Source organism: Macrobrachium nipponense, chromosome 29 (assembly GCF_015104395.2).
Source record: "Macrobrachium nipponense isolate FS-2020 chromosome 29, ASM1510439v2, whole genome shotgun sequence".
Lineage (NCBI taxonomy): Eukaryota > Metazoa > Arthropoda > Malacostraca > Decapoda > Palaemonidae > Macrobrachium > Macrobrachium nipponense.
In genome coordinates this window covers 48,836,269-48,851,268 of record NC_061092.1, presented here as the reverse complement: position 1 = coordinate 48,851,268, position 15,000 = coordinate 48,836,269, and the positions used below count along the sequence as shown (strand labels likewise).

Genomic DNA, 15,000 nt, shown 5'->3' with positions numbered 1-15,000 from the left:
CATTATTATTTTAACTGTATGTCATTCTTGACATGTGGCGACTGAGACTAAGGGTAGCTTCATTTCTCATAAGCAGTGACTACTTCACTCACAACTGTTGTATCATCGGCATAGAGAGAACTCTCGTTCTCCAGATCAACAACCATATCACTTGCATTCATAAAAGATAACATTGAACCATGAACACTAGTCTGTGGAAGTCGTTGTTGCCTACCTGTGCGGAAATCTTGAAGTAAAACTAAAACAAATCCACACACTCCAAGATTCTGAAGTTTATAAACAAGTGCCTTGTGATTTACTAAATCAGAAGCAGCATTAAAATCTATTTGCATTACTCTAACTGCCTCCTATAAGTATATTGACTATCAGCTAACAATCCTTTTGATTCCATATACTTATATAGCGCCTTAAATATAAGGTTTTCAGTAAATCCTGATGCATGGTGAATTTAGGTGATTTAAATTAGAATGTGTTAGAGAAGATGGGGGTCATTTTTAATAAAGCTAAGTAATGATAAATTACATCAGTATCTTCTGGTTAGTTTAGGTAAGATTAATGTGAATAAGGTTTTGCTATGCAAGGCATGGTTGGTACGGTTAAAATATTGTTATCTAGTTCACATGTGGCCAGTTTGCTAGATAAGCTGCATTGTGTCTCACCAAATACACCCTGTACTTTTCCTTCTTTTTACTGAGATTTGCTATGTAACTTTTTATATTTAGAAAGAATAATAAGATTCTGAATAAAAGTAATTGTCAATCCAAAGTTATAAAAAATAGAGGATAAGAAATTAATACAACTATAATTCGTACGATATTAAGGAAATGGTTGCATCGTTTCTTTTTTGTCATAAATATTTGAATGAGATAGATCAAGATTGTCGACAGAGCATAACTTCTTTTGTAAAACCCCCTTTCTCTCTCTCTCTCTCTCTCTCTCTCTCTCTCTCTCTCTCTCTCTCTCTCTCTCTCTCTCTCTCTCTCTCTCTGAACCCAACTTCTGTCTCCTTTAAAAAAATATGATTTGCGCTATGGCATCGGGTGGAAATATTTTCATTTGCAAAGGCATTAAACCTTTTAGCTGGAGACTCCCACTTAACCTAAATCACACGACGCAATCAGATTTTCAATATCTGTTCTCGAGAGGACAGCGCAGTAACTGGAAAAGAAATGTTCGTTTGGTATGACCTGGAGAAAGCAGCAGAGGGGAAGCGTCCTTGGGGATAGACAGGGGAAAATGTCAGAGGGGTAAATATCCTGGTAAGAAGGAGGACGAGGAGTTGCTGCAACGTCCTCCTCGTGGAAGGGGGAGGGAGGGGGTTCACTGGATGGCCGCACCTCCATCAATATTGGCTATTACTGATGAAGGCCCAAAACGTGTATCTGCCTCTGGGTGCAACGTGACCTACTTAAAGAATGGGGAGAATATCCGAGCAACTGGGGTTAAGGGGGAAGACGGAATGTCCCTGCATCTGAAGGATATATAGATGCCCCCAGACCTGCAAGGGGGAAGGATTAAATCTATTATATTTCCTCGCGGGAATTCCGAGCATTCCTTCAGGGAAAACTTCCAAAAAGGTCTGCAAGCGCCAATAGAAGCGACTACGACCGGAAGACTCAATTTCCCTCTTTGATTCCATCCCGGGCCAAGAAAAGTCCCCGAAATATTGCTGCTTTGAAGCTGCGATTTGAAGGGAAAAGAAATGCTGAAATATCTTAATAGGAACCGATAGGAACCTTTCATTCAAAGACAGAAAACGTCAATATACTTTGCCAACTTGGCGCCAGTTTATCTCTCTCTCTCTCTCTCTCTCTCTCTCTCTCTCTCTCTCTCTCTCTCTCTCTCTCTCAGGAACAGACACGCACACATACACACTCATATAACTTAGTCAGACCCAAAAAATAAAGAGAAGTGAAGGATGCGGTTAGGCCCAGTCAACGAACAGATGTTCATGATTCTTAATACATGAAAGTCAGGAAAACAGGAGCAGAGAGAGAATTCCATAGTTATAGCAGCAAAAGAATAAAATAATAAATCACTGAAGAGAGCACTGAAAAAATCGACAATTTCGACACGAGAGCTCTACGATCGAGAAAATAAGGAAGGGCGGGGTCTCTGATCAAACAAATTAACTTCGATTCAATCGTATCTAGGAAGGAGGCAAATGATGAAACAGGTCATCTATGAGTGGAATATTAAACAAAGGATGAGCGAAATAAGGGTTTCGTAGAGTATTGTGAACTTGATACATCCAAACTTTACAAATGTAATTTTAAAAGCAGATTTACCCAATCGATCTCTGTGATATTTTCAAGACAAGTTTGGATTAATCTGGACACCCAGAATGCTGATAAAATTGAATGGTTCAATCACATTTTCTTGAAAGAAAACGGAAATTGATATGAGAGGAGAAATGTTTCCTGAAAGCACTGACTCTGACTATGTAGGATGATCCCCATTCAGATAAGCCCACAACATCAGAGATAATCGATCAATAAGAAGGGAGCAGGGAAGTGAAAGCTATAAGTAAAGAAGGTACAATCAACCGCAAAAAACGCAAAGGAAAAGAGATTTTCTGGAGGTCACCGACAAAAAAACGGGAAAGAGAGTAGGTCAATCAATATCAACAACAGAAATACAACACAGAAATGCAGGTAACGAAAAACTTGAAATCATTTTCCACAGAGGAGTAATGACAGAGGCGAGAAGTTTGGCTAACAAAAGACGGCTATGATAGGAAAGGAAGGTCGCCGAAATATCGTGTTACATAAATCAAACTAGTGATAAAAAAAAAGGTGGTTGGAAGGGTTCACAGAGTCACCCTTATTTTAGATGACCTGAGCCAATACATGTCTCCAAGAGGAAGGTAACTATAGGGTTCAACGATTAGGTGAAACAGACAGAAAAATACAGAATCAGCTTATTAGTGAACTCGTCAAGGAATCATGAGGGGCTTTGATCATGTCAAATTGTTTTCCTCGCCTTTCAAGATGAAAGATCCCTACACACTTTGTAGACAGTGAATATTGGAGGGTATTGAATTTCAGGGAGCAGGGTAAGAAAATGAGAGCACTGGAAACGTGAAAACAGTTGGACCGAAAAATGAGAACCTCAGTCTAGTATAATGGTGATTGATGTTCAGTAGGTGCGGGGTTAATTACTGAAACTTATTTACCATAAATAAATCCACAACATTTACTTAATCAATACTGAATGAAAAGAAAAACTTGAAAGCTTAGTTAACAATTCTACACTCCGTGCCATACCTTGCTTGTGAATAGCTTTGACGTTCAACACAGCGGCAGCCAACTTTGCATCCTCTCTGAGGACTGCACAGTAGTGAGGTTGAGTGAATTCCAGAGGGCCTGCGCCAGACCCCGATAACAAACGTGTCGCTGAAATAAGAAAATGAAACAACTGTGGAGTTAACTCTGTCAGAATAGGTAAGAAAATAATGCCTCACATCTTTTGAGACTCAATTTTAACTTTTGAATAACTAAAATAATCTTCCTTCACTTTATAAAAGATTTCCTGATCATCTGAATAAAACATTTATTCCTCAAAAAGGGACATGAATACATGTGTGAACTTTCCTAGCTTAAGCAGCTTCAATGTGACAATAGAGAAGAATAACAACAAAAATACACAATGGTAGTCTTACATTTTGAAAGTATTTCAGTCAAAGAAAAAGAGTGCTTTGATAAACAAAAATTTCATATCCAGATTATGAATTAAAATCTTTGTAGTCAAGCACAGAAAAGTGTTAGTGCAAGTGGGCTCAGGGAGGAGCTGATCTTCCTTAACGAACTGCCTCCCAAAGTTAATTAAGACTCTTAGAGAACATTTTATTGTTGCCCAAAAAATTCTCTCCTAAGATCTTGGCTCTCTCAGAAGATAACTTCTATGATCTCTCTTCCAGAAATACTAAATGTGGCGACCTTTATAAATCTTTAACAGAGTTCTTACAGCGCGAGTCCTTTTCTACTTGAACGCTCCTTTCTTTTCTTCCAGCAGACGTAGCAATAAAACGATAGTAAAGGGACTATACGTTTACCTTCAATTTAGCAAATTTATTTCTCCCCCATCAAAATAAAAAAAATAATAAAAGTTTCTAGAAATGTTTAAAAGAATATAAGTCCTTTTGCCTTTATTGAATAAAAGGAGAGAAGTCAAATCATCTGCTCATATCTTGGTAAGCACCATTATTATTATTATTATTATTATTATTATTATTATTATTATTATTATTATTATTATTATTATTAATATTATAATTATATTATTATTATTATTATTTATTATTATATTATTATAATTATACTATTATTATTATTATTATTATTATTATTATTATTATTATTATTATTATTATTATTATTATTCTGACTTGGATCTTGAATAACCTCGGCTTAACAGGACAGTGAAGAAGGAACTCGAGTTTCTAATCGCCACCTATATCACTGTAGGAACCTTTCTGACCAATAATGACTCGGGTCACCAGACTTTTGGAATGGATTGCCTTTAAAAATTCTTACCATTTTCCTTCGATTTGAGTGCCAGCTTAACTGGATACACATATTTTTAACCAAGTAACAGTTTGAAAGCTAGTTTAAGGTTATAAGGCTTTGGTAATTTTTCCTAACCGTAAATATCCATTAAATATGAGCCCGGGGTTATCAGAATTGCTTTGGCAATTCCACGATACTCTGCAGATTATCATTATTATTGGAACCATATCTCCAAAAATGGTGGTAGCGTAAAAGAGGGCATTAAATACAGTCTAGTAGCTCGCACCAAGGTACGTATTGTACCTTCTGCGTACTTGGAGTTTAGTACCTGTAAACGAAACCTGTTACACATAAAAATTACATTTGGATACACATTCTGTTTTATTATATATACTATTTTTCTGACTTTCATATGAGACAAGTCAAAATGCCCTCACTATATGAAGCAAGCAAACCAACAAATAAATATATACGTAAATACATACTGGGAAAAGATGGAAATATTGGGAAAACTGAGATAGAAAAAAAGATATTCATTTCAGTTACACGCTCATTCTAAACGCGTTCATAATGGCCAAATGATTCTCTCTTTTATGACAACGGAACAAAATTTCTACATTCTGAAAGGCTTATGACAGGAACCTGAAGATGTAGACGGTCAGAAAGAACCTATATATGCAAGATGTGTGATGCTGCCTCTTACAAAACCCTCAAAAACTTTTACTTTGAAACAAATAAAGTAAAAAATACTAGAAAATATCAAAATAATTCTGCTAGGTGCTGTGTACATATCATACATATGTTGACAAAGCTTTGAGCTAGATCAGGCTACTGCAGACAGCGCATAGCGTAATCTAGGTCTGCTTTGGTCACGTAGGGACCCTCCTAATGCCATGACCTCAGGTCATGGGTTTTATATTTACAGATCTTGTAAATCTAATATATGTAATTATTACATTAGGCTCGGACTGCTACCTATTCAAGCCTTGAATAAAAAAAAAATTACTTTAAACATTGTTCATAGGAGCGTGCTCGTAACATACGTCTAGGTATAACATAATAAGTGATTAAATGCAGAAAAAGGTTCTGTTACATATCCTTGTTGACATATTCATAAACAAAGATAAATGCATGGAAAATATAGATCCATGTTTGGTAATAATAATGATTAGGTACCCAAAACAATAAAAAGGTAAAAATCAAAAGATTAACATGTATACATGATTAATATGATAACAGGTAACCTGATTAAGAATAATGGTTACTAAATAATGATTATAGCATGATCATGGATAATTGTTAAAGAGTACTTGACACTTTTCTTTTTTTGTGACAGATAAATATCAATTGTACAATGGTATATTGTATAAACTATGGAAATCTGCAGAAAAGCAATAAATAGGGCTGATAGATTTTATTAGGTGCCCGAAAAATACCTTTAGGAATATATTAATGTATAATATTGGGCTATAATGCTTTATTAGGCGCCCTGGAGATACTTTAACTGTTCAAATGCAAAGGCGTGAGTCTTTCTTGTCCTACATTTTTGCCAGCATACGGACCGCTTTTCACACACACAACAATTCCAGACAGTTCCCTAGGCACGAACTGAAGTGGCCAGGTTCAGGCGGGCCCCCGTAAACTAAACAAACGACTTGAGTTTAACGGGTACGTCATCTAGACGGGCCAATACGTTCCCTTGGAGATCCTTCTGTTTTACGCCTCAGCCTACGCCAAAGCAAAGATGTTGACGGCGATAACCAATATGGCCGTCACGCTGAACACGGCTAGCAGAATGTAGTAGCGAAGATTTTCTCCACCTGCATAAGTCGGTGACGCGTGGGTCATCTCAGCCAGTTGCGTCAAAACGAGAGCTACTCGCGCGTTGTATGGGAGAGGTAGTGACGGGATGATTGTGGAAGCCCACGTGTAGTTCGCGAAATACGCCTTCTCACGTATTATCGTGTTGACCCCTCTAACGGTGTAGTTGTAGATGTCCCCGTACAACCATCGGCTGCTACGAAGATAGGGGCATGGGCGGTGGTACTGTCCGGACACACGAGTCGAATCCGGCCTTATCATAACGGATCCAGGAACAACCATTATCATCCTGTAATTGAATTTATTACCGTAAAAGGGATAAAGTGTCCCCAGACAACCTTCGCTTGTATGAGAGAGAGAGCCTTGTTTAGCACTATGTCTAACTCACATGAATCCGTTGATATAGGATAGAATTCAAAAGAGTCAGCTGTACAAATTTTTAATATTATTCATGGCTTCTGAACAGTGAGTGAGTTCATCTAAGTCTTTAATGATTGTAAATGATTTCTTATCAGAAGAAATCAGTACATGCCCCGTTAAATTGGATATTACTGGATTTGAGTTATTCGTCATGAAAGTAGGAAACGGTGCTATTTTGTATGATTGCCAAGCATCGGAAGAATCAAAAGGAATTGTGATCATAATCCTATAATTTTCAACGCTGACTGATATTAGGCTATAATAGAACTCTACTTTATGGCGTCTAATAAAGGAATATAACCTAGCTTCTCCCGTCCGTTTTCCAAAGTTAACGTCAGATCTTTAATAGGCATGAGGTGAGGAGATAACACACCCTTCGTTGCTAACGTAATTGCTTCTACGTAATCTTTGACTTTTCAATAAAATGTGATATTTTCACACGGATATGATCTATTTTCGAACTATAGTAAGCTAACGTAGCCAGCAAATGTTGAACTTCCATGACCTGATCGATATTATTTGAATGTTCATTAACGATACTCATTATTTGATTGATCGAAGATAACTGGCTGCGAAGTTCAGATAAAGCCAATTCTGTTTGTGTTGCAAAAACTCAATTCTTTTGTTTTGATTATTTATCTTAAGGCGATTTGAGATTCCTAAGCCTAGATTCGCAACTGATCCTAAGATGTTAGTCCAGCCAGAATAAGCGGGTTGCGGCGTTCAAGAGTATTGTGCCGCACAGACCACATCAGGCAGTCACGAGCGAGTTCTTCTGCCTCGGCGGTTTTATTTTGTATGTCATAAGACAACATTTCCGCGACGCTTAGTGTTTGAGCTAGCGAAATCTCTGAGTTAGCATGAAAATTACGTTCGTGCATTTCCTTAAGGGAAATACCAAACCTCATCAGGTCATTCTTTAGTTAAGGACGTCATCTTCAGGCAAGAAATAAAAAGCATGCATATCTACTTCTATAACAATATTACTTGACACGATGAATACATCATCTATTCTCTCGATAATCGAGCCATGATTAAATTCTATTTCTTCGTCCTAGCGCTCTTTCCATACAACAAAGATGTCTGAAATACACAAATTAATCTACTCCTAACAATAACAGATTCATTTTTGAAACCTGCAATGATAAAACATATGTTACTAATTCGCGTAAAAGAATAGGTTTACATACAATATGATTAATAGATATATATATAATTATTATACAAGTTTCATAAATACAACCATTTTTTTTTCCCTCACTCCATCTACCTTTCTTTAGATTCTGATATGTGCCAATGGGACTATTCTCACATCAGTGGGTTTGGATACATTTTGAACCCTAACTCTATTGGCCGTTAAATTTCTAAAATGTTAAACGGGCCTTCAAACTTAGGTGTCAGTTTATAATTAAACCTTTACGTACGTATACTTGTAGGTATACCTGATCGCCCACGGCATATGTTTCTAGTTGGCTTAGCTATTTTATCATGATTTTTTTTTCATTATTATTTGTGCTTCTTCTAGATTCTTACGAATTATATTATATCGACTTATGCTTGCATCCATAACATCCTTTAGAGGATTTGATAAATTAGTTGTAGGCTTTAAGATGTGGAAAGGCGTTCGGGCCGGGATACACCGTACAGTGCCTCGTGCGGTGTCATTTTAATAGACACATGATACGAAGTGATTAGTGTGCTTAGTACCGCAGGTATGGCAATGCCCAGTTGGGGTCTGCCCCCCCTAGGGTGACCCTTTAAAAGGTTTTTTTAAAACCTTACGATTTGCCCTTTCCACTAGCCCATTAGACTCTGGGTGATAGATCATGGTATTGATTTTCTTTATACAAAGGATCGCACAAGGAGTTAAGGAAATGATTATTGAACCCGCCCCCCGAGTCTGAGATAATGATGTGTGGAATTCCATGTTTACAATGTAGCACTCGTCAAACTTCCTAGCACACTCGACCGCGGGTTTTTGTTTTAAGCGCTATAAGTTCTGTATATCGAGTCAAAGCTCTATATTACTAGGAGGTGGCTTATTTCCTCTGTCCGACTCGTAAAATCCTGTTAATAAATCTAAATGTACTCTTTCAAAGGGTTGATTTGGCACGGGGTAAGCCCCTAGGCTGACAGGTGTCTTCGTGTGCCCTTTGTATTCTTGACAAGTGCGACAATTTGCTATGTGCTTTTTTATATCTGTAAGCATCGTATGCCAATAAAATAAGGATTTGGCTTTCTGTGACATCAAGGTATAACCCGGGTGTCCGTGCAGTGGATTTTCATGCAACCACTTTAAGACAGTGGGTATGAGTGAGATAGGCACCACCACCTGGTTTGTTATTCCACTGCGGTGTGTTGCGGGTTTTCCTCGTCACAGATCTACACAGGATATTGTCCTGTAGGATATAATTCTGCTGCTTATACTTTAGGTATTCCTTTTCCTTCGGATTTCCGTTTAACGGCAATGATGATTTTTTCTATTTGCGGATCTTTTCTTTGTTCCGTCCGTAATAGTTCAGCACTCCAGCCCAGATCTTCCTGTTCAGATATAGTTTTAACAACGGGCGTGGAGGTTGAGATATCTATTAATTCAGCTAATGGCTCGGTACAAGATGAAGAGGGGTTGCGTGATAATGCGTCAGCAATGATATTTGCTTTCCCAGGTAAATACCCGATCCTCGGCGCCAAAGTCCTGAATGATCATGTGCCCCCCGAGTTCGCTTGGGGCTGTGACTAAAGCCTTTAAAGAAGTCGGTTAGGGGCTTATGATCAGTGAGAACCTTGACGGGATAACCGTAATATTTATGAAATTTAAAGTGCACGAGTGAATTAACAATAGCGAACCCGCCCACTTGTCTTATTACTGCATATTTACTTTCGGAAGGTCTCAGTTTACGTGAATAAAAAAGCTATAGGGAAAAACTGTTTATCATATTGTTGAAAGCAATACCTTACCTACTCCTAGGTCTGAGGCGTCTGTTGCTATGAAAAATTCCTTACCGAAGTCAGGAAATTTCAAGATAGGAGAAACTACACAGTTCATCTTTCAATTTATCGAACGCCTGTTGATGAATTTCAGACCATACGAAATCTACGCCCTTTTTTATAAGATCGGTTAGGGGAGCGGCTATGATTGAGTAGTTGCGTATGAAGCGGCGATAGTAGCCGCTACACCTAAAAATTGCTGTATTCCCTTGACGTTAGTAGGTATCGAAAGTTACGGATAGCCGACACCTTATCATGGACGACTTTAAGACTTCACTAGAAACCGTGAAACCATAGATAGACTAGTTCTGTTTTTAAAAAATTCACTTACTTATCTTTACCCTTAAATTATGCTGCCTTAATCTTTGTAGCACTAACTCCAATTTACGTAAATGTTCTTCTAATGTGTTGGAAAGATTACTAGGTCGTCCATGTAGGCATGTAGGATATCTCCCAACAAGTCTCCAAACACGATGTTTACCATACGGGTAAAAGTTATAGGAGCACAACGTAAACCAAAAGGCATACGCAAAAACTTCATAATGTCCCCTGGCTGTGCTGAAGGCAGTGTATGGGATACTCTCTTGTTCCAACGGAATCTGATGAAATCCTTTTAGTAAGTCTAGGCTTGTGAATATTTATTCTGGCCTAGTAAGGATAGGATATCATCGGTACATGGTACTGGGAATCTGTCAGGGATTGTTTCTTCATTTAAACGACGAAAATCTACGCATATCCGCCAAGTTCGATCTTTTTCGGTACTACTATTAACGGAAAATTATAAGGGCTATTTGATTTCCTAATGACTCCTTCTTTTAACATTTTACTACTTCCTCTGTTATCTCATTCTGAAATTTCATAGGAAGTCGGTACGAAGGTACATAGATTACTTTCTGTTGTCCTTGAGCCTTATTTGATGCTCGATGACATCCGTTTTTCCTAAGGTTCCATCCGTGGTGGAAAAAAAACATCATGATATTTATTAAAAGATCAAAAATTTCTGCTGAATTTCTTCTTCTTGAATGTCCTTATTGATTTTGTTCTTTATAGATGCAAAAGGGGTTCATCCGCAACTGATTGGGCGTGATTTATCTCAGCTACGGTAAGAATGCGATGTTTATAGACTTCGGCATCCAAGATATGTTGATTTTTTGTGGATTACTAAAGTGGTATTCAAATGATTACAGACTCGATGTTACATTGTTGTTGTGATCCGACGGTATAAATGGCTGTGTGACGGTAAATCCATGTGTTTTCAGAGTTTCGGAAAGGATTAATGTTTCAGATCCTGGCAAGGTTCTCTTTACACGCACTAATATTTTGAATTTGAAGTTACGTTTAGGCTCGAGAGTTTGCGTGCAAGCTGATATTACGGGTGAGCGAGAGTTCTGTTGGGTTGCCTGTATTATTTCTTGGTTCATGAGACAGGGATTGGTTCTGTAATGTAAGTGACAACTCTGTCTGTCTCTTTATTATCTAAAACTGATTTTAGGGTATTAGAAGACCTATAGAATTTCCCTTGATATACACGCCCGTGTTTTGCAGGTGCTAAGATAATATTTTAGTGCCCATAGACGGGTATCCGATAATTACTGCGGGATACATATTAATGTTTTGTACAACGACAAAGGTATCAGCAAACGTTGCGCTTACCGACCTGTACTGTACATGAGTTACGCCCACAACATTTAATTCATTATTCCACAATGCCTGAGAGCCTTATTCCGGACTTTTCTATAGGGAAATTTGAAAGAGTAAATGATGAGTTCTTAAATCCATGATATTACGTGGACTACCAGAATCAAAGAACAAAGTGAATGACTTATGGTCCAATTTACTGCATGTAAGGTTGGTCGCAACTCGTCTTGACTAATAATTGCATGAATTTGTTGCAAATCTACGGGAACCTGCTCAGAGTTTTTTTGATTCGGCCGTGTGTTTCATAGGAAAATCAATTGTCTCACAATGATCTGATAAATGATTAAACTGATTATTTGATACAAAAGATGTTGATATTGATGACCCAACATCGCCCTCTCCCCCCTTGGAGTGAACTACGTGGTATTCGTTTTGTTTATCACACCTTGAAAATTCGCTTGCCCTTGCGAGTTCTGGCTAGACGGCCCAGGAACAGAGGTACCTGAAGCACGATTTGTTTGTTTTTTCTGCTGTTGTACAGAATTTCCGTTTTGGTTTGTTTCTTCGTTATAGTACTGATGGACCCTTCTTTTTATTGCACTGGCAACTGGTTGCGTGTTTGTAGCATTCTGCTGTTGATTCCTCGAGTAGCAACGGTTATATGAATGAGTTGAACTATTGTGTATTGAACGAAAAACGCGTCCGACAGTCTGAAATCATGTGACCTGGTCGTTTACAGTTATAACAAACCATCCCTGCAACCTGATTATTATTATGTACCACATTTACTTGTTGTGGCTTGTTCTCATTTTTTGCAAAAACTTGAATGAGCGAAGGATCTAGGTCGGATACATTTAGACATGTGTTTTTTGATTTGTTTATACACATCTAATTCCGTACTGTCGGGCTGCAATTTTTTATCAAAACACCGTACTAACGCTTCAGGCAACATTGCAGTGATAGAGTCAGGTAGATCAAACCGGATAAAATCTCTTTCACTTTGATTTATCACCGCGCACCACCCGGAGTTACTTAAACTATCCTGATATTCATTTGTAGCCGGTCGCAATTAGCGCCGCCCGCTCGACAACATTGAGCTGAGTCATGAGGCTTGGTTAAGGATATTTCTCAATGCCAATACTACATCTAAAGCCTCTTTCTCCTCCATACACGGCACGTAATCTAATTTTGAACTCGTCCCATGTAAGCGCCTCTTGGAAAGAAACCCCCTTAGATACGCACTTGCGTCACCTTTTACAAAGTCAATGAAGCTCTTGGCCTCCTGTAATTGTACTGCTGGGTCTGTGATGCTTTTTGCATTAAATGAGCGTCTACAGATGAAATCCATGCCTCAACATTTTGAGGCAGGAACCCATTGACCCGACCTTGAAAAGGGACAATCGCTGACCTCGCGGTAACGAGAGTCACCACATTGGGGTTGCCAGTCGGAGTAGTTGCCATTTCGACTTTCACTTTTGTTTTTTTCTTATCACTTCTATTCCTTGCAATCCTATCAAAATATCTATAAGAGTACACTCGACCACTACGTAAACGCATAAGCAATGTACTGTATAAGTGTGTTATAATAATAGGAAAATCCCCCAAAAGATACAAAATACAGATAATATGATAAAATATTATACGGAGAATTCCTGCAAGAAAACGGTTTAATGACAACGAGAAGAGAAAAAAAAAAAAATTAATCTGCGGCGAGAACTCGTAGTTTGAAGATTGATTCTGTAATGAAGGAAGATTAATATGGCGAACAACTCACCCCCAGAATACTGGATGATCGACTCTTGATGAACAACACTTCACTGAGGAAAAGACCTGAATAGATAAAAATGGTACTTAGCTCCAGATTATATTGCGAAGGATTGTTGACATGGGATGACGTCTCAGTTCCTGTCGAAGTCTCGCGTCGGAAGTCGTGATGACGTCACGGTCTTCTCTCGGTGCACGATGCGTGGGGAAGTCCCAAGATTGATGACGTCACAGCCTCCGTCCTTGCACTACTGCGTCTAGCTGTACACTCTGCGTCCTTGCTCGTGATCGGGTGATGTTCCCTGTGTTTGTTTTTCTTCTTTCCGTTGATGTTCGATGCTGCTCTCGTCCGGTGTAGATTCTCGAAGATACGTGACAACAGTTGCTCAAACGTCGGTGTTAAAAATGCTTGTATTCCTCTCGATGAAGGACATAGTTTGCGTCTTCATAAACTGTTGCGTTGATTGAAGATCCCGTTTTTCCTCTGTTTAGTTTGATGCTGAAGGTGGAAGTTAGTTCTTGTAGACCTTCGGTCGGCTGATATGGGTCTTGTTAATTATGTTCTTCGTTATACGCTGCCACCACATCTAAGTCTTATCGCTTGGCGATAGACTTTTTTGTGTTCTCCTTACGACTGTCATTCGTAAGTATTTTTGGTTCTTCTCATCTCCCTTGGATATCTTAGTAGAGTGGTTCTTTCTTGACTAAAGGAGATGATTCAAACAGGCAAGTTGAACAAGATGAACAACTTTATTCTGTAACTCCATACTAGGAGATGCAGCTCGGTCGGAAGACCGATATGTTTGATGGTTGGCGTGGAACTGCCATTCTAAAGCATCGCGTCGATAGCGGAACATTAGCTATCTCAGCAATTCATATAAAAACTACGTAGCTCCGCCGGCTCGAAGTTACAAGTTTCCGGCGTAGGTTAACAGGTCAACCGCTTCCATGGAAGTTGTTGTGCAAAGTTATCATAAACATAAAATGTTGACAAAGCTTTGAGCTAGATCAGGCTACTGCAGACAGCGCATAGCGTAATCTAGGTCTGCTTTTGGTCACGTAGGACCCTCCTAATGCCATGACCTCAGGTCATGGGTTTATATTTACAGATCTTGTAAATCTAATATAATGTATTATTACACATACATACGGTCCACCGCCGAGGAATTTTTTTCAGAAACTTTATTAATTTCGAAAGGAGGCCCTTCCTCTTTCCTTCATAACCTATCTTCTTAAAGGCCGAGATAAGCTATTCTTTTGAAATTAATAAACTTCAGAAAAATGTATGTATTTTGGACTTTCACTTTAAACTTGTTCGCCGCACAACCTTAATCAATACACAAGCAGACATATCATAAACTTTTTTGAAAAAAAAATGTATTTGTATAAACGCAAATATTATAATGTGTATTTAATTCAACGACTATCCTAGTTATTTGGTATGAAAGACGAAGGACTTTGCATGGTTGAGTTCTGACCGGGAAAGTAAGACACAAACAGGACTGACAGAAGAGGACCCATGAGTTCATTCAGAAAGAGACACAGGGACTAATTATTCGTTATGAAACGGTTGCGTGAGGTTTAAAGAGTAACGATGAAGCATTTTATGTCAAAGATCGACCAGGACCTTATAACAGAAAATTAGTAAATGTATTAATGATTTTACGCTGAGCAAGCTGACAGAAGTCTCACTCCATAGTTCGTTCGTTATTTCTTACTCATTTTACTCTGTTATTAATCTAGGTTATTTTTCTTTGTTATTTCTCTCTTATTGCTTATTATCAACTTCTCGGAAAATTTTTCTGTATCAGGCTACTTTCTATATTAGTGCCTTTGAGAGTGTGGCATTTTGCTTCCCAGC

The 15,000-nt window shown here is 38.3% G+C and overlaps 1 protein-coding gene across 2 annotated transcripts in view; it reads right to left on the bottom strand.

Moving 5' to 3' along the window:
- LOC135206276 (putative neural-cadherin 2) overlaps nt 1-15,000 on the bottom strand; it is a 278,993-nt gene that overhangs the window by 103,157 nt on the left and 160,836 nt on the right. For both annotated transcript variants that reach the window (XM_064237694.1, XM_064237695.1), the window contains exon 2: nt 3,267-3,395. In XM_064237694.1, the coding sequence (XP_064093764.1) occupies nt 3,267-3,395 (129 nt within the window). The remainder of the gene's footprint in view (nt 1-3,266; nt 3,396-15,000) is intronic.